This window comes from Oratosquilla oratoria, chromosome 1 (genome assembly GCF_046742065.1).
Source record: "Oratosquilla oratoria isolate Oo_2021 chromosome 1, ASM4674206v1, whole genome shotgun sequence".
Lineage (NCBI taxonomy): Eukaryota > Metazoa > Arthropoda > Malacostraca > Stomatopoda > Squillidae > Oratosquilla > Oratosquilla oratoria.
In genome coordinates, this window is record NC_134777.1 from 64159931 (window position 1) to 64178009 (window position 18079).

At 40.9% G+C, this 18079-nt stretch overlaps 1 protein-coding gene across 1 annotated transcript in view; it reads right to left on the reverse strand.

The window, feature by feature from the left end:
* LOC143033924 (uncharacterized) overlaps positions 1 to 18079 on the reverse strand; it is a 30398-nt gene that overhangs the window by 4646 nt on the left and 7673 nt on the right. Inside the window, exon 3 of the mRNA XM_076199624.1 lies at positions 6677 to 6838. Within this exon, the coding sequence (XP_076055739.1) occupies positions 6677 to 6838 (162 nt within the window). The remainder of the gene's footprint in view (positions 1 to 6676; positions 6839 to 18079) is intronic.

An 18079-nucleotide genomic window follows, 5' to 3' on the forward strand; every position in this document is an offset into this window, starting at 1 on the left:
GGGGTATTGGCTGCATGTTATTGTGACAAAGTAGTATGCAGTTGATACTTTAGGGTCTATATGGGGGGGCCCCTACGGACCAGAGCCATACATCACTTTTGTCTGTGATAGAGGGATTCTGTTCATAGAGAAATTATGACACTTTTATTATACTTTTTTTTCTATGATAGCAAATACAGTGTTTAGGAAGAAAGTCAAACATAAGTATACATGGGAGAGTGTGGTGGATGGAAGGGTGACAGATAGAGCGTTAATGGACTATATAGTGGTGACCAGTAGTATGGTAGGAAGGTGGAAAGTAAATTGAGAGTGGAGAATAGGTGGAGAAAGAGGAAAAGGGCAGAAGATAGGGAGGTACTTAGAGTGAACTGCTTAAATGAGAAAGAAAGGGAGAACGAGTATAAGAAGAAGCTGAGAGAGGAGTGGGAGGGAGTGAAGGATAGAATAGAACTAGGAGTGGAGGAGGAATAGGGATGGTTCAAGGAGGGAGTCATAAGGTGTGCAAAGATGGTATGTGGAACAAGGAGGGCGGGAGGAAATAGTAGAAAGGGTAGTGAATGGTGGGATGAAGAAGCAAAGAAGGGTGTAGAAGAGAAGAAGCAGGCTTTCATAGATTTCCTACAAATAAGGATGAGGTAATCGTATGAGAGGTACAAAATAAAGGGAGGTCAAGCATAAGATAGAGGAGGCAAAGAGGAGAGCAGATGTGAAATGGGGTAAGAGTATGACAAAAACTTTTGTAAGTAATAAAAAGATGTTTTGGAAGGAAATTAAAAGAGGAAGCGGTGGCGAATCAAGTAGAGAAGAAAAGTTAAAGGTGCAGATGGAGAGATGATAATGGAAGAGAAGGCAGTGAGAGGAAGGTGGGCAGAGTATTTTAGTGAGTTGCTAAATGTGAAGGAGGATAGGGAGGGAAAGGTAGTTGCAGTGGGAAGCGCTAAGAAAATGAGAGTGATGAGTGAGGAAAATGGAGGAGAAATAGTGAGAGATGAAATGAATGCAGCTTTTAAGATGAGAGCAGGTAAGGCACCTGGGTTGGATGGATGCCATGCAGAATGCCTGAAAAAAGGAGGTACAGTTATGATGGACTGGCTGGTGAGATTATCTAATGTTTGTTTAAGAGAGGGTAGAGTGCCGGAGGACTGGAAGAGTGCCTGTATAGTTCCGCTTTACAAGGAAAAGGGGGACAAATGTGAGTGTAGTAGTTTCAGAGGGATCAACTTGTTGAGTGTAGTTGGGAAGGCTTATGGGAAGGTGTTGATTGAGAGGATTAGGAGAGGAACAGAGGGAGTAATTGGTGAGGAACAATGTGGACTTAGGACAGGTAAGGGTTGTGTAGATCAGATTTTTGTGGTAAGACAAATATGTGAGAAAGCTATAAGAAAAAGTAAGGATGTTTTTTGGGCTTTTATGGATTTGGAAAAGGCTTACGACAGGGTAAACAGGAAGGCACTGTGGGAGGTATTGCAGATATATGGGATAGGAGGAAAGCTGTTAAGAGCAGTCAAGAGTTTTTACGAGAGTAGTAGAGCTTGTGTCAGGATTAGAAATGGAGAGAATGAATGGTTTGAGGTAAAGGTGGGACTTCCTCAGGGATGTGTTATGTCGCCCTGGCTGTTCAATCTATACTGTACATGGGTGGGGTGGTGCGAGAGGTGAATGCAAGGGTAGTGGTCAGGGGTTGGAGATGGTTAAAGAACATGGAGAAAAGTGGGAAATAATCCAGTTTTTGTTTGCTGACGACACTGCGCTTGTAGCAGGATCAGAGGAGGGATTGAGAAAGTTAGTGACAGAGTTTCAGAAGGTGTGTGAAAGAAGAAAGCTGAAGATAAATGTGGGCAAAAGTAAGGTGATGAGATGTACAAGGGGAGAGAGTGGGAGCAGGCTGGAAGTGAGTATTAAAGGAGAGAGACTAGTGGAAGTGGATAGTTTTAGATACTTGGGTGCGAATGTGGCAGGAAAAGGAGGAGTGGGGGTGGAGGTAGAATGTAGATTGAGAGAAGCGAGTAAATGTCTTGCTGGATTAAAAAAGTGTAATGAGTAATAGACATCTGGGAATGGATGCTAAGAGGAGGTTATATGAAGGAGTGAATGTGCCGACAACACTGTACGGGGCAGAAACATGGAACATAAGAGAGGAAGAGAGAAGGAGTTTGAATGTGTTTGAGATAAAATGTCTTAGAAGTATGATAGGGGTTACTAGACTAGATAGAGTAAGAAATGAGGAGGTGAGGAGGAGAACAGGGGTGGAAAGGGAGTTGGGAGATAGGGTTGATGAAAGAGTATTGGGATGGTTTGGACACATGGAAAGAATGAGTGAAGAAAGATTAGTAAAAGAGGTGTGGAAGGTAGAGATTGAAGGAGTGAATAAGAAGGGGTGTCGTAGGATGAGATGGATGGATAAGGTAAAAGGGGCATTACGAGAGGAATATATGTTGAGGAAGGACGGGAGAGGACAGAAGATAGGGGTGAATGGAGAAGGGTTGTGTATGGATGATGCTGTGATGCATAAGGGGGTGGGGGATGGGGGGGTGAGGGAGTGTATATGAGAAATAAATTGACGCAGCCCGAAGGGATTTCTCCCCGTCTTCTCCTTTTCTGCATGAAGGGACGGAGAGGTGGGGGGGTCGCCGAATTAATTAATCGGGCTTGCTGTGGATGTGTTGTGTCTTGCGACACTATTACTGACCCAGGGCAGTGGGCGGGATGCAGGGATGACCCGTCATCCAGGAGGCGCCAAGAGGTGAAGGAGGGAAGAGGGTGGAGAGGAGAGGAGTATGTAGGGGATGGAATGGGTGGGAGTGGTTTCTATGTCTTTTGCTTTTTGGCTACCTCCCGTGTAAGGGGGAAAAAAGCCTTAGGTATATGTACGTATGTATGTGTATTATTATTATTATTGTTATTATTATTATTATTATTATTATTATTATTATTATTATTATTATTATTATTATTATTATTATTATATTATTATTGTTATTATTATTATTATTATTATGATTGTTATTATGATTATTATTATTATTGTTGTTATTGTGATTATTATTATTATCATTATTATCATCATTATTATTATCATTATTATTATTATTATTATTTTTTTATTATTATTATTATTATTATTTTTTTTAAATTTCCCTGCCAGCTGTTGTAATAATCTCCGTGGCAACCTATGATAGCGAATAGATCAACGCTCTTTTAACCCTTTCGAAGTACAGGAGTCCCTTCCCACCTCGATTGCATGAAATTGGTTGGCGGCAGTCAGAACAAAAGAACTAGTCGTGGATAACAATGAAAAGGTTAACTGAAACTAGATTAATCCTTCGGTTGCGCATGGGGGCTAACCTCGGCTGTATGAAACCGCATGGCAGCATCCAGAACATAGTTATATATAAATCGCGAATAGCAATGACAGAGTTAAATTGTTTGTCAAGTCTTAATGAATGTCGTCAATGGGTAGTGACTGCGTACACTATATGCCGCCTAGAGTCGGGCAGCATTCATTTACTATTAGACACTAATCTCGACACAAAAAGGAAAGCTGAGTCACTTTTAACTTGTGATACCACTCCTTCTTTCCGCTACCTTCAGCCTCTTCTAGTGCCAGATGCTAGTTGATACCAAGCAATAGAAGTTCATTGTATGAAACCATTCTTTCTTTGCAGGAACCTGCAGAAGGGCGCTCACGGGCGGCTTGATTTGCGGGCGCTGAGTAGGGGGAATTAAGGGTTGGGGACAGGATTTGGACCAGGAATAGGGTTAAGGGAGATCAGAATAAGGAATAAGGTTAAGGGTGAGATCAGAATAAGGGTCAAGACTGGGATTAGGATTGGGGAGATGGAGGTAGTGATGGGTAATCTCATTTCTAAAAGTATCAAGATTAGTATTATCAACTACGTGAAATCGGGGACGATTCTACTCTTGGTTGCTGCAGGGCGAAAATGAGTACTTGAATATGGCTGTGCTTGTTTAGCACAGCATATGCGGAAATCTATCTGGCGATGTCACCAAAGCCAGAGCAAAATCATCAAGAATCTCATCACGTCATCTTAGCAAAGAGGCTATAGATCAAAGTGAACTGCAAAAGTAAGCAGGGGTTCGCCTGTATATTTTTCCTAGACCTAAACATAACCTTTGACAGGATTAATTTTTGGAAGGTCTGTAACCCCAACCCAGTGACGTTCTTTAAGATAGATTGTTTTGGCTTCTGTTGTGTGATTCTGTCTAACTCAGAGGCATTCAGGGGAGAATGAAGATTCCATTGATCAATGGAAGTATTGGAGATAGACTACCTGAGGGTCGTGTGGAAGGTTTAGGGAGTGGATACAAAATACCAAATGAAAACACAAGGAAAACTACCATGAAGGAAGTGAGAGTGGAGGACAGTATAAGCATACATTGTTGAAATAATTAAGACTAGCGAATGGAGGAGGGCAGGGTAGTATAGAGAAGATATGAAACAAAGTTAGGGACAAAAATGGGCAGCTGGAGACCCAAAAGTAGATGGAGGGGAATGCAAATGAGCGCAGGAGAGGAAGAAGGGATTATTAAGCATGAGTGAAGCGGAGCTGTTGACAGCGGACGAATGGGTCTGGAGGAGGCGGGACAAAGAGATGAGTGGAGAAGAAGAACAGGACCCAGGGTAGCGCGAAAAAAATGAAGTGATGGGGGAGCCACTGAGGTGGAGTGGAGTGAGTGGAAGGATACTCATAATGCAGATGTATCTATGATTTTAGGCACGAATATACCACCAGTTATTGTATATGAATATATACAGTTATTGTATATGTATGAATATTACATTATTGTTGCATGTGCAACCAAAAGTCCCAGTGATTTTTTTATATTGGTAGGAGACCAGATGTAGTATGGCTTTCTGATGCTAAGTGAAGCGATTGTTTCAGGAAGTCTGCTGTGGCACTGCCATGTTTTTGTTTTCTTTCTTTCTTTTCTAGTGTTTCAAGGAAGGACAATTGTCGAGACATACAGTAAAACGTTGAAAAAGTACTCAAGGCTTTCGCTACAGATGGTAGGCGAAGTAGCTTTCATGTTTGTGATATCGTAGGAATGCCGCACGGAAGCGTTGAACCTATTTTGTCGGATTGCCGAGCATGAGACGTCTTGCTGGAGGGTTTATGACGAGACTGATGAGTGACGACTTGAGGGCTCATCCCGTTGCTGTTAGCAGAAAGCTCAAAGATCAACATAGAGGTGACCCCAGCTTCATACTTTAAGGTCATGTTGTTAATGGGTTTATAATTATGACTTAGCCATCGTTACAGTGGAAGTCTCCCACTTCACCCAAATTATTGTTACCAATATGGAAGTCCCACCTCCCACCCCGTGTTCAAACGGCCAACGAAGAGATTTCATGTCACTTTTCAAAGCGATTGAGGGAGGAATAGGAAAATGACGACAGGATTCTTCATCACACGCGTCACTCGTTGTTTGGTAGTATCCTACCTCTGCTTCCAAAAGCATAATTGTCATTCCTCTATTAGCTCGATCTTGCAGCTCCCACCCCTGCTCTTGCTGTTTTTTTTTACTGACCGGTCGAGGGTTTAGAAATAAATTTATTTAGCTTTAAAAGCCCAATGCATAACCAACAGCTCCCTTGAGAGCTGTTCGGCCTCTGTACCTCACCACCGGTTGTATGGAAGGTGCGAAATACCTGTGAAGTGTTGAGCATATTGAAATGGTTGTAGATGTAAATGGCGTATGCAGCCGGTGTGAGCAGCTCGGTTATACTGGTTAGATGCCAGCACCGAAATGTGACACTGGTATACTGCGCCTCTGATGTCCGTCGTTGCGGAGAGGGGTTGGGAAGCCATGAAAATGCAACTGGAACAAATGCCTTGCATCTCCCGGGGATCGAACTTGGGACTCCCGCGTTCGAGGCAAGAACGTTACATGCTCTTGGACAAGGGTGTTTTTTATTTATTTGCTTATTTATTTATCTATTTTTCTCAATGCAATCTAAACCGGGGTGCTTCGTGCCTAGGCGGACTGCCTTTGATATGAATAGATTTGGGTGAAAGATATAAGAGAATGGCAAGCAATACGCCTTTTAATGAATAGAAAACGCCTAACATGAGGGTTTGGCATTCTTAGCCCTGACGTCAACGTAATCGTCGTCAGTGTAGTCGCCATCTTCCCCAAAAGTGATCCCTTTCCGGTATACACCCTAGACCAGGGGTTCTCAGCCTTTTTCCCGTTAGTACCCCAAAGGTCATCAGACCATCGACCCGTACCCCTATTAACCTGACATAGAATAAAGAATGGTAATATATTAAGAGATATGCAATGGTACAACAGTGGATATCAAATTGTTCAAATCCTAATTACTTTATTCATCAGTTAAGCATTAACATAAAACACAATGCACAGTGATACTACTCATGCAGAAGTGCAGGATTAAGTGTTTAAGTAATCTTTGGTTGGTCATCTAAGTACCCCTGTAAATCGTCCCGCGAACCCGTGGCTCGAATCTCTGCCCTAGACTCATCGAAAACTTGGAGATTTCTCATAGAATGGAATATATATATATATATATATATATATATATATATATATATATATATATATATATATATATATATATATATATTTCTAATTGGTATTAGATAGTGCGACACAGGTTTGGAAGAGTAAATTAATCGAGCAGGACTTGACCTACCTCCGTGCGCCAAAAGAAGCTCCTGTAGAGCAATGGTAGTCCGGTGGACGATGAGGTCTCCCCATAAGGACTGGCAGATGAGCCGGGCCTCATTCCAATTCCGGTACAGTTTAGAGACAGAGAGACAGTCTGTACCAATGTGGGAGAAGGACGGCGGGCACGCTGCAAGAACCATTAGTGTTTAAGAAAGGGTTACAGTTAAAGATAATAGAAATTAATAATGATGATAACAAAAACAAACGAAATATGTCCGTCCGCCTTTGCGCAACATTAATTCTAATCTTCCAGCTTAGTTAAATTAGGCAACGAAGTAATATCATTAGTGTATTGTACAAACGAAGAAAATATGAAATACTAAAAATAAAGTAGAAATCAATTACATCTAAAATAAACATATTAATCGCAATATAGGAAAGTAGAACTTATAGGTTAGAGCATCCAGGAGTGCGTATTGCATTTGTATGTACAGTATGTATATATATATATATATATATATATATATATATATATATATATATATATATATATATATATATATATTTCACTTGGACAAATGCAGTAGCACATTTGTAAAATTATAATCACGAAGAACTCACAGTCGGAATAAAAGGAAACTTAGAAGAAAGTTTAACTTCCATATTTCGGCTAATAGCTATAGCCCTTTTCAAGAAAGTACAGGTTATAAGAATTTGCAGAGACATAAATACAATTAAGATATGAGTAGAAGAGGAACACGCAGAGCTAAAAACATGACAATCCGTCGCGCAGGGCAGAGTCAGAGGGGAGAGGATGTGTGGGTGGAGGTGTGAGGTCAGAAGGGAAGCGGGGTCAAGATTGGTGGGGGTATGGGGTCAGGAGGGTAAATTTTTTTTACCAAACGGCTCACAACTAGCCGTGAGATTATGTCCGGGGACCATTGACCTTTGGAGATGTTCAAGTTCGGATATTTTTCGATCAAGGCGGATTCAACAATTTTTCTTCTAAAGCTGCAGTTGGACTTAATAAAATTTTGGCCCTGTCCCAACTGTTTCTCCGTATGACGTTTTGCACTGTAAAAGCTAGGTACTTGTATTTTGCTCCTCATAGAACTTCTGAGGAAGTGGCAATAATGATAGAGATGAATAGTTTAAACAGTCAGAAAGTATGAACACTAGGAAAGCCACTGATTACTCTATCGGCAATAACTATCTCAAAGCTTATTAAGAAAGTAGTCAGGAATAAATTCAAAATCAATGTATAATGCCAGCCATTGTTTACGGATGTGAAACTTGGAAAATGGCGAAGGTAATAGAGACAAAGTTGAGGAGAGCACAAAGAATAATGGGGAGATCAGTGGTGGAAATAACGCTGAAAGACAGAAAGAGAGCAAGTTCGATGAGAGACCTGACTGGAGTGAAATATATTTGGGAGGCAGTAAAAGAGAGGAAGTAGAATTGGACATTTAAATTAGCGCGAACGAATGATGAACGATGGAGCAAGTGTGTTACTGAGTGGCCGCGAGATGGAAAGCGTGCAAGACAGAGGTTGGAGAGATGAGATAGAGAAGTTTGCAGGAGTGGTGTGACAGGTTGGTGCAGTCGTGTGTGTCATAGAATAGCATGAAAGAGCAGGTAGTTGTGAGTTCGATTCCCGGGACCTTCTGGGGGCTTGCTGTGTTGGTTTTCGACAGCCCTAGCAACCCTGTCATCCTAAAAGATCCAGCGATTTTCCGCAACTGATAGGTTAAGAAAAAGTAGCGAGGACAGTTTGGGGAGTAATAACAAGTAATAACGAACGAAATTGATCTACAGCAACTCACGTAGATAGAGGAGGAAAGAACAACGCCACTAGCTGTGATATAAAAAACCAGATAGAATCGCTGGCAACAGGGAAACCACCTCGAATAGAGTCTGCCACAAGAACTGCTAAAAGTTGGAGGTGAAGCTGTGGTCGGAAGTATGACAGAGGTGAGTCAGCAAGTGCTGGAAAGAGAAGTACCTAGGGATTGACTGTATGACATAGTCGGCTCAATGCACAAGAAAGAAGACCACAAAGGAAACCTCAACTTCATATAAATCACTCCCTTGTCTCATGGTTATAAGATCGTGAAAAAGTGGATATATGGGAGGATGAAGAATGGGTTGGAGGTCACGGGATCGAGGGCGGGACAAGGACTCAAGTAATTACTCAGGGGCAAGCGATAGAGAAAGTAAAGGAGGTGGATGCCGGCCTGCACACGGTATTTGTGGATTTAAGAAAGCCCTTTGACTTGGTGTCGGGGGAGGTATGATTAAATACCACTGAGTAAGCAGAAAGTGTATATCACTGAATGGACTTAGGGAAAGGGTGTTATTATATATAACTATAATTGTATTTATAGAAGAATCCTCTCTTACCAAACAACTTCTAAAGGACAATGATCCCCAGATGCTATTACTAGTCTAGCAGTTCACAAACTCGTTCTTAAAGTTGTCCACCCAGACCTGGCGCTATCCTCGTCCGATGCACAGTCTACGTACAATTGGCTCGTCCTCACAATGTATCCCCCGACAAAGTATATAAACCTCACCATCACTATGTACAGCCACGTCGAAGAGGATCACAGACTGTGATCGTAATATACGGATCATCTTTTCTCCGAATGTGGGATCTACAGTTTATTTCGCATGTGTGTATGTGTGAATGTATATATGGATATAGTATAACATAGTGTGAGTATTACATGTATACATGGGAAATGAACGCTGGAGAGTTTTGTGTTCATAAGGAAAAACCTGAATGCATTTATTCAGAGACAGGACATTTAAGGCACACGAGTTGGTGGAGAAAGAATTCATTGTAAAGAAAGGGAAGTGGGGTAAGATGAAAGGCGGGTTCCTTCACGTCAGGAGACGCTTAGCTGTGACCAAGATCGTCAACGTTAAACCTAAAGTGTTTGGTCGGGTTTCTTGGAAATCGAATCCGGGTCCACGTCGTTCAAAACAGAATCAAACACGATTTTAAGACTAATTTGTTTTTACGTGTATATATGTATATATATATATATATATATATATATATATATATATATATATATATATATATATATATATATATATATATATTTGCAGAAACCACCGGGAAATTGAAAAAACAGATACCGAACGTTTTCGTCTATTTAGACATTTTCAAAGGTACAAAAAAGCAATACAGAAAGAAACAATAAATACATAAGAAGACAAGGATACTCGGAGAGGTCCCATGTTACATTTTATCACACACAATTTTGTCAATAATAAAATTGTCCAATCTAAATAAACCCAAACTCAAGTTCATGTTATTTCCAAAATTTCTTTTTATAAAATGTGTGTGTGTGTGTGTGTGTGTGTGTGTGTGTGTGTGTGTGTGTGTGTGTGTGTGTATGTGTGTGTGTGTGTGATTCACCATGGTCTTGGATCACGTGTTGGACTCGTGATCAACAGCTATTTCCCTCCCGGAATAGAGCTCAGAGCCCATATATTACCGATCTATGGGTAATGCTGTGACCTTACACGCACACACACACCCAACTAACCGCCCACGAAAGTTGGAGTAACAACCTGCAGCGCAGCGATAATGAAATTATTTCAGCCCTGGGTGGGATTCGAACCCGGACCTCCGTAGTGGCAGCCGGAAACTCTACCAACTGTGTGTGTGTGTGTGTGTGTGTGTGTGTGTGTGTGTGTGTGTGTGTGTGTGTGTGTATGTGTGTGTGTGCATGTGTGTGTGTGTGTGTGTGTGTGTGCGTGTGTGTGTTTTACTATAATCTTGGCTTTCGTGCACGGATAAGAACTCAGATCTCATACGGTCCGGCCTATGGATTAATATGATCTTAATCACCTTATACTACACACCCATCCCCTTACTAAAGGGGGGCAATAACATGTCAATCTCTGAACGGGGTATTATACCGAACCTACTGCTAGAGAAACTAAAATACCACTGGAACAGAAAACCGTGTGTGTGTGTATTTGTTTGTGTGTGTGTGTGTTTGTATGTGTGTGTGTGTGTTTATACATTTTATTCAGGTTAACGTTCGATGATTATAACCAACTGATGAGGAGCCTAGTGTCAGACAACTTTAATCATATATTGGACCACTCCATTCAGGCCAGTCAGTGTTTGACGACTAGAATCGATTTAGCGACATCAAGAACCGCAGTCGAATACATTGAAAATTCAGTCATCACTGTCCCAGCTTAGTAGAGTATGTGCGTACATAGGTATGTACTACGTGTGTATGAATGTATGTATGTATGTATGTATACATGTATTTACGTATGTATGTATTATATATTATGCAAGTATATATGTACTGCATGTATGATATGTGTATATGTATGTGTGTATATATGTGTCTACGTATGTATGCAAGTTCATACCAAGGCTCTTTCTCACTTGTAAAGGGGTGAGGTGTCGTGTCAAAGCATGCCTTAACTCTTTGCTGGGAGGAAATACGAAGTGACCCCGCCTCCCGTCTCTTCACTCCGTTCCATTTAGTCGTATATACTGATAGTTTTTCCCATTGGGAGTTTCCAAAACTGTGAAGTTTCTAATATTTTGAAGAAAAAAAAATCTGAAGTCCACAAGTTTCAGGATACCAGAGGTTTGTCTTATGTTTTCGAGAAGCATTTTTGCAAACTGGGCGGCATTTCAGAAAGTCGTTGACGTTTGCGGAAGTAGTGGCGGTCGCTCGCTCTGTATTCTCCCTTCCACGCTTGATCCAATTTCCACCAGACAGCACGTCACCGGAACTGAATTATGTCACAGCCATTTTCTGAGTGGTTGAATCATAAACGTGCAAAGAATGATATGACAGATGAAGTGCTGCGTGCCGTTTTCAAAAAGCACGAAAAAAAAATACGTTGGTAATTATCTGTGTTTATCCTGGTTGAATAAACTGTTTTGGTTATGATGTTCTGTATTTCGATGGTGATTGTATTATTTGGGTATCAGATCAAATAGGAATTTTATGATCCCTTGAAGTAAGAGTTTTTTTTTTTTTTTTTTACTGGACTGCAGTTCAAAAAATAATTTAGTTTCATAAATTATTTAACTATTTACAAACGTAAGAATATAATGGTGAAAAAATAGTACGTTGATACAGAAAATGGGGAAAGCATTGAGGAAATCTAGGATTACAAGAGGAGTGGGAGGAGGAGGAGGAGGAGGAGGAGGATTCACCAGTGTATGAGAAAACTCCTCCCTTCTACGACCTGTGTGTGATATGAAGAAGAGAGTTCTGGCTCTGCCAAATAAAATCACGTCGTTAACCAGAATAGATTATCTAACACTGCACGGAGTTCATAATAGCTGAATAAAACCGTTGGGCGTAGTTGAATAGAGGGCGGCGCGGACACAAATAGATTAGAGGAAATGTACACTAATCCATCCATGAATAGAGCTACCACCCTCTTTCCCCCTCAACTGAATAAAACAGTTTGTTATTAACCAGAATAAAATCCCTAAAGTTCGTCGCTGTTGGGGTGGATGGTTAACAGATTATCACAGTGGGCTTCCACGGGCTTCGCCAGTGCCGACAGTTGAGAGTTCGTTTGAGTAAAAATGGCTTTGGTTATAACATTTTGGTTGTTAGCTCTCCAAATATCAAATTATCTTTCCCGATATATATAGCATAGCTGAATGATGAACTAAGAAATTGTAAACTTATACAAATGTTAAACAGAGTGTTGAAATGTTCTTAGAGAAGTATATATTTCTGTAAGTGAAGCCATATTTCAGATATTCAAATAGAGGTTGGGGAGGAAAAATAGCCCAGCGTATGCAAGTCCCCCAACACCGTCAAATAGACAAATCAGTTTAAGATTAAATGCCTTTAAACTAATTGGTCTGGTAGACCAATTAGCATTGGACCAGTCGCCATTAGATCGATTGACATTGGACCAATCGTCTGGGGTCATGCCCAGAATCCCCCACCCCCCTGCACTCCACCAGAGGTTGCAAAGAGGACCAGGGGCTCGTCCTTCTAAAACAGCATTTCATAACCTAGGGTGCTGGGAAGTGCTGAGTACATGGCAGTACACCACTTTCCTTTATCCTTCTGGTAATCAAATGTTAGCTATAGTCAAGGAGGTGCTAGACTGCCTAGGACTGACTACAGGGGTGCTAAGATAGGAAAAGGTTAAGATACTCTGTTCTAAGGGAAACAGGCGAGCTGATCTCGTGGGCAAGACCAGCAACTGCCAGCCACACACTTGCTCTTCCGGTCTTGTTTTTCTCCTGCCTGAAGGAGGTAGCGGCAGTGAAGTCAAGGCGCTTAAAAGGTTTCGCATTTTTAGTCATAACATTCATCGAGAGGGCAGTGATGAATCGCGCGACGAACGTCGGGAAGGGTCATATCCCCGCCTCATGTCTTTTAAAGCCCCTCAATTTCTTTATTTACACCCAGAGGAGTAGCAGCTCCCAGAGCACCCTTCTATTTTATTCTATTTATTTATTTATTTATTTATTTATCTATTTATCTATTTATCTATTTATCTATTTATCTATTTATCTATTTATCTATTTATCTATTTATCTATTTATCTATTTATCTATTTATATATTTATCTATTTATTTATTTATTTATTTATTTATGCATTTTTTTTATTACACGGGAACAGCTGACAATGGACGACTGCTGTCCTCCTCCTTTTCCTTCGCCTCCTCCTCTTCCTCCTCCTCCCTCTCCTCTTCTTCCTCCTTCCACTCTTACTCCTCTTTATTTTCCTCTTCCTCTTTTTCATCCTCCTCTTCTCTCTCATCCTCTTACTTTCACTCCTTCTTCTCTTCCTCCTCCTCCGCCGCTTACTCCACTTCCTCTTCCTGTTCCTTCTCTTCCTCTTCTTCCTCCTTTTTTGTATACTTCACAAGAAATAAGATATTTAATCACATCAATACAATAGATTATAATAGATTATGCTCCAGCTCATTGGTGGTCCCTGGCCTGAAGAGGGATTTGGTCTATTGAGACCCCTTCAGAGGAATTCGTATTTTATTGGCAGTAACCAGCGTTTCAATCCTTGGGGACAATATCACACTACAAAGACAGAGTCGTTATGTGATAATGATGATGATGATGATGGTAAAGGAGATATTTGTGATGTGATGTGTGATGATGATGGTAAAGGAGATATTTGTGATGTGATGTGTGATGATGATGGTAAAGGAGATATTTGTGGTGTGTGATGATAATAATGGCAAATGAGATATTTGTGATGATGTGATTACAAAGGATTACAAAGGCGGAGCATGCCGACAGGAGACCTTTTGGTCCATATCTAGGTCGGATGCAAAAAAAAATCATAATAATAATAAAATAATAAATAAAAACTATAATAATGTAAATAACAAATAAAATACATAAATAAATGCATAGGTATAGTTAAATAATAAACAAACAGGTAAATAGTAAATAATAATAAATTGACATATAACTAATAATAAATGAAAATCAAACAGACACATGATAACAAAACAAAAACAAATAATATAAAATAAATTATAATAATTACAGCATCTTGCTTAATAGTTTATCTAAATAATTATTAAAGCTTCGAACTGAACTACATTGCACTACCTGTGCAGGAAGTTTATTCCATTCATTAACTACACGGTTGGCTAAGTTGTTTCTACCTACTTCCAAATTGAATCTATTTCCGGACAGTTTGAGACCATTGTTTCTTGTCTGATTCTCATTCAATGTGAAAATTGTGTCACTTTTGATGTTTTCAATTCCCTTTAAAATCTTAAAGACCTGTATCAAGTCACCTTCAAAGGATTACAAAGGCGGAGCATGCCGACAGGAGACCTTTTGGTCCATATCTAGGTCGGATGCGAAAATAGTAAAATAATAAATAAAAACTATAATAATGTTAATAAATAAAATACATGATTATGATGGTAAAGGAGATATTTGTGATGTGTGATGATGATGGTCAAGGAGATGTTTGTGACGTGTGATTATGATGTGGTGTGTGATGATGATGGTTAAGGAGATATTTATGATGTATGATGATGTTGGTAGAGGAGATGTGATGTGTGATGATTGTGTTAAAGGAGATATTTGTGATGTGATGATGATGATGATGGTGAAGGAGATATTAAAAGAAGGTTGTAGAAATGAGGACTAACACTGTAGAAAAAAAAAGTTAATAGGATTCTTCTTTGAGTAAAGAATAGTCAAAAATGTTGCGTACCTCTGACCCGTAGGGGTGTCGCCTACATAAAATGAATTTAGGAAGTTCCCTACTAGATATATGTAATATAAATGGGTCATGCTATAAAGATGTGCGGTTTAACTGTCGTAATAGATAATGTGTAGTAATAGAATGTTTGATATTTGGTATGAGTTTCCTTTGTTAGCGGTCCAAGGTCGATCAAGCTCTGAGGAGATTTAGCAGGGATGGTTAAAAAAATAAATAAAACGAATTGGCCAGGAGATCTCCTTGATTAATAGGCTCAGCTGCCCTTTTGTTGATTTATTTACTTATAATTGTTTGATTAAATTATTAGTATTATTGATATTATTATTATCAATGTTATCATCATTATTATTATTATCATTATTATTGGGTAGGAGGTAAAGGGAACACGGGCTGAGGGAAATACTTTTATTGCTGTCTAGTTTCGCCTGAGTGGCTTCTCAGAGGATTCTGGATTCCAAGAAAAGACCACCACGCTTGCGCGGGATCGGGTTTTGTGGGAGGGGAAGAATGTCTGTTAGAAAATGAAAAGATAGTAGTGTATAAAAGAGGGCTATTGCCACCGGGCGAATTGCGAGCGATTAGGGGCTAGTTTGTTGTCGTGGCTTAGGAGAACTGGACCAGGGGCTTGGAGGGCAGCGCTTGACGCCGGAGGTTAGGATTACCAACGGGGTTAGGATCACCAACGAAAGTTTAGAAAATGGTAGGAGGCGTAGTAGTAGAGAAAGGTGGAAAAACGGAAAAATCTTTAGTGGGAGGTAAACTGAAATGAGAAGATGTAGTAGAAGAGAAAGTTAGAAAGGAAGCGAATTTTAGTCGAAGAAAAAGTAAGTGTATATGTTTGTGCGTGATTTGTGGCTCTGTTCGTGAGAGGTGTATGTGTGTATCTTACGAGAAGTGAGTTGATTTCACTTTCCGCGTGTAGAGGGCGAACCTGATAAGCCACAGGTGGGGCGAGCGTACCCTGATTATCCCCAGGTTTTGGGTTTGAAGTCCTTTTAGAGCTGATCAAGGGGCGGTGCGAGGGGGGGCAGACGGGCGGTGTACACCCGCCTGCCGACGTCAACGAAGAGATCAGTGACCAGAACGGGAGCGGCAAGGAGATAACTCCCCGCCGCCACCGCTGGCGAGGGCGAACCTGATAAGCCACAGGTGGGGCGAGCGTACCCTGATTATCCCCAGGTTTTGGGTTTGAAGTCCTTTTAGAGCTGATCAAGGGGCGGTGCGAGGGGGGGCAGACGGGCGGTGTACACCCGCCTGCCGACGTCAACGAAGAGATCAGTGACCAGAACGGGAGCGGCAAGGAGATACTCCTCGCCGCCACCGCTGGCGAGCGCGAACCTGATGAGCCACAGGTGGGGCGAGCGTTGTCTGTTTATCCCCAGACTGGGTTTGGAATTCGGAAGAGTAGATTCAGTGGCGATGCGAGGGAGGGGCAGACGGGCGGGTGTTGTATGGTCTCTTTCCTTCCAATCACAACTCTGAAAACAGAGAATTACGCGATTGGGAATTGTGTGTAAATGTCAGAAGTGTAAACTCGCTCACCAGCGTCAGCGAGAGACCAGCGTATGGTTGCGGGCCGGTCGGACAGAAAGGTGTCCCAAGTCTCTCCGTCAACCAGCCTGCGGTCAGATTGGGCGTACTGAGAGAGACGGTTTGGGCCTCTGCTTTGCTAGCGAGAAAGTGTGCATGTGCCTCTTTTCTTCCAAGCACTACTCTGAAAACAGAGATTTACGTGACTTGGGAAATGTGTGTGTGTATTTGTATTGGTGTAAGCCCGCCTGCCGACGTCAGCGTAGAGGTCGGCCATGCCAGACCGGCGGCAGCTAGGAGATGTATCTCCCAGCCACCACCGGCCGGCGAAGATACTTGGAGCTTGTGGAGAGAGTTGGTTGAAGAGACGTCCGACCTCTAGGAGCGCTGAGTTGAATCTCAGAGGAATAGTGTTCGAAGTCAAGCTGGTCAATATATACATGGCAGAAAAAGGGAACGTGGCAATGTGTCTGGTTGGTCCCCCATTCGACGTCATCTGCCGGTGTGACGAGTTGTCGCAGCGAGTGGACAAAATATTTCATTATTTCCGCCTTCTGTATACTTTGAAATTTATTTAGAAACCCAAATAATCTTACATGGGTTTTTAGTTGTTCAAACATACACTCCTTGGACCGAATAGCTTGGTCTAGCACTAAGTTGAAGCACTGAATTCTGTATGTTTCTTTTGGATCTTCTAAAGGATTATCTTTTGTTTCATATGAAAACATTGTCTTCCTTCTAAGTAGTTTCTTTTCTTTAAGTTGTCTAAACTCCAGTGGTATTCAACAGCTTCAGCCAGTTCATTTGCACCTACTAGAATATCATTAAAATATTCCTCTCTATAAATTCTTAGCCATAACATTTTTTCAAATGATTCCAAGCCTTCATCAATGTTTTTTGTTTCACCTTGTAGTTCCTTGCTTACATATTCAACTTTAGAAAATATTTCGTACCAAATTATCAAAGAAACTAAAATTTTGTAGTCCTAGCTAATTTACTAAAGATTCAGCCTCTGCTTTTACCTTGGGCTCATCTGTTATCTCTGATATTTCCACAAACGCATCATATACTTCTCCAACCTGATAACGAATAGCTTTAACACTATCAACCCGATACTTCCTCCTTGCATTGCTCAAAGGTTTAACTGATAATCCGGGTATATGTTTTTTTTTAACTGACCACCTTTTTGTTGATGCTGAGAACAGTATGTACATCGTTTGCAGAATCCCAGAAAATTTTATAGCACCTGGGCAACACTTGGCTACATCTTCGAGTAAAAAGTTATAATTGTGACATGCATTTGGTACAAAAAATGCTCTTGAATTATCCTTCAACCGTCGTGCTTGTACTCCAGATGTGTGACCTTTCATGTTGCTACCGTTGTCATAGCCTTAGCCTCGAATGTCATGCACTTCTAGATTTAATTCTTTCACTGTGTTTAATAATGTTTCATATGAATATTCTCCCGTGCTACTTTCAATTTGTGCAAACTTTATGAAATGTTCATAAACACCTGAAGGAGCCAAGTTACCATCAGACACATACCTGATCGTTAGAGACATTTGTTCTTGGTGACATATCAGGTGTGCAGTCTAAAGTAATGGCGTAGTACTTAGCTGCTTTTATACGTTTCAGTATATCATTCAAAATAGCTATAGCCCTGATGTT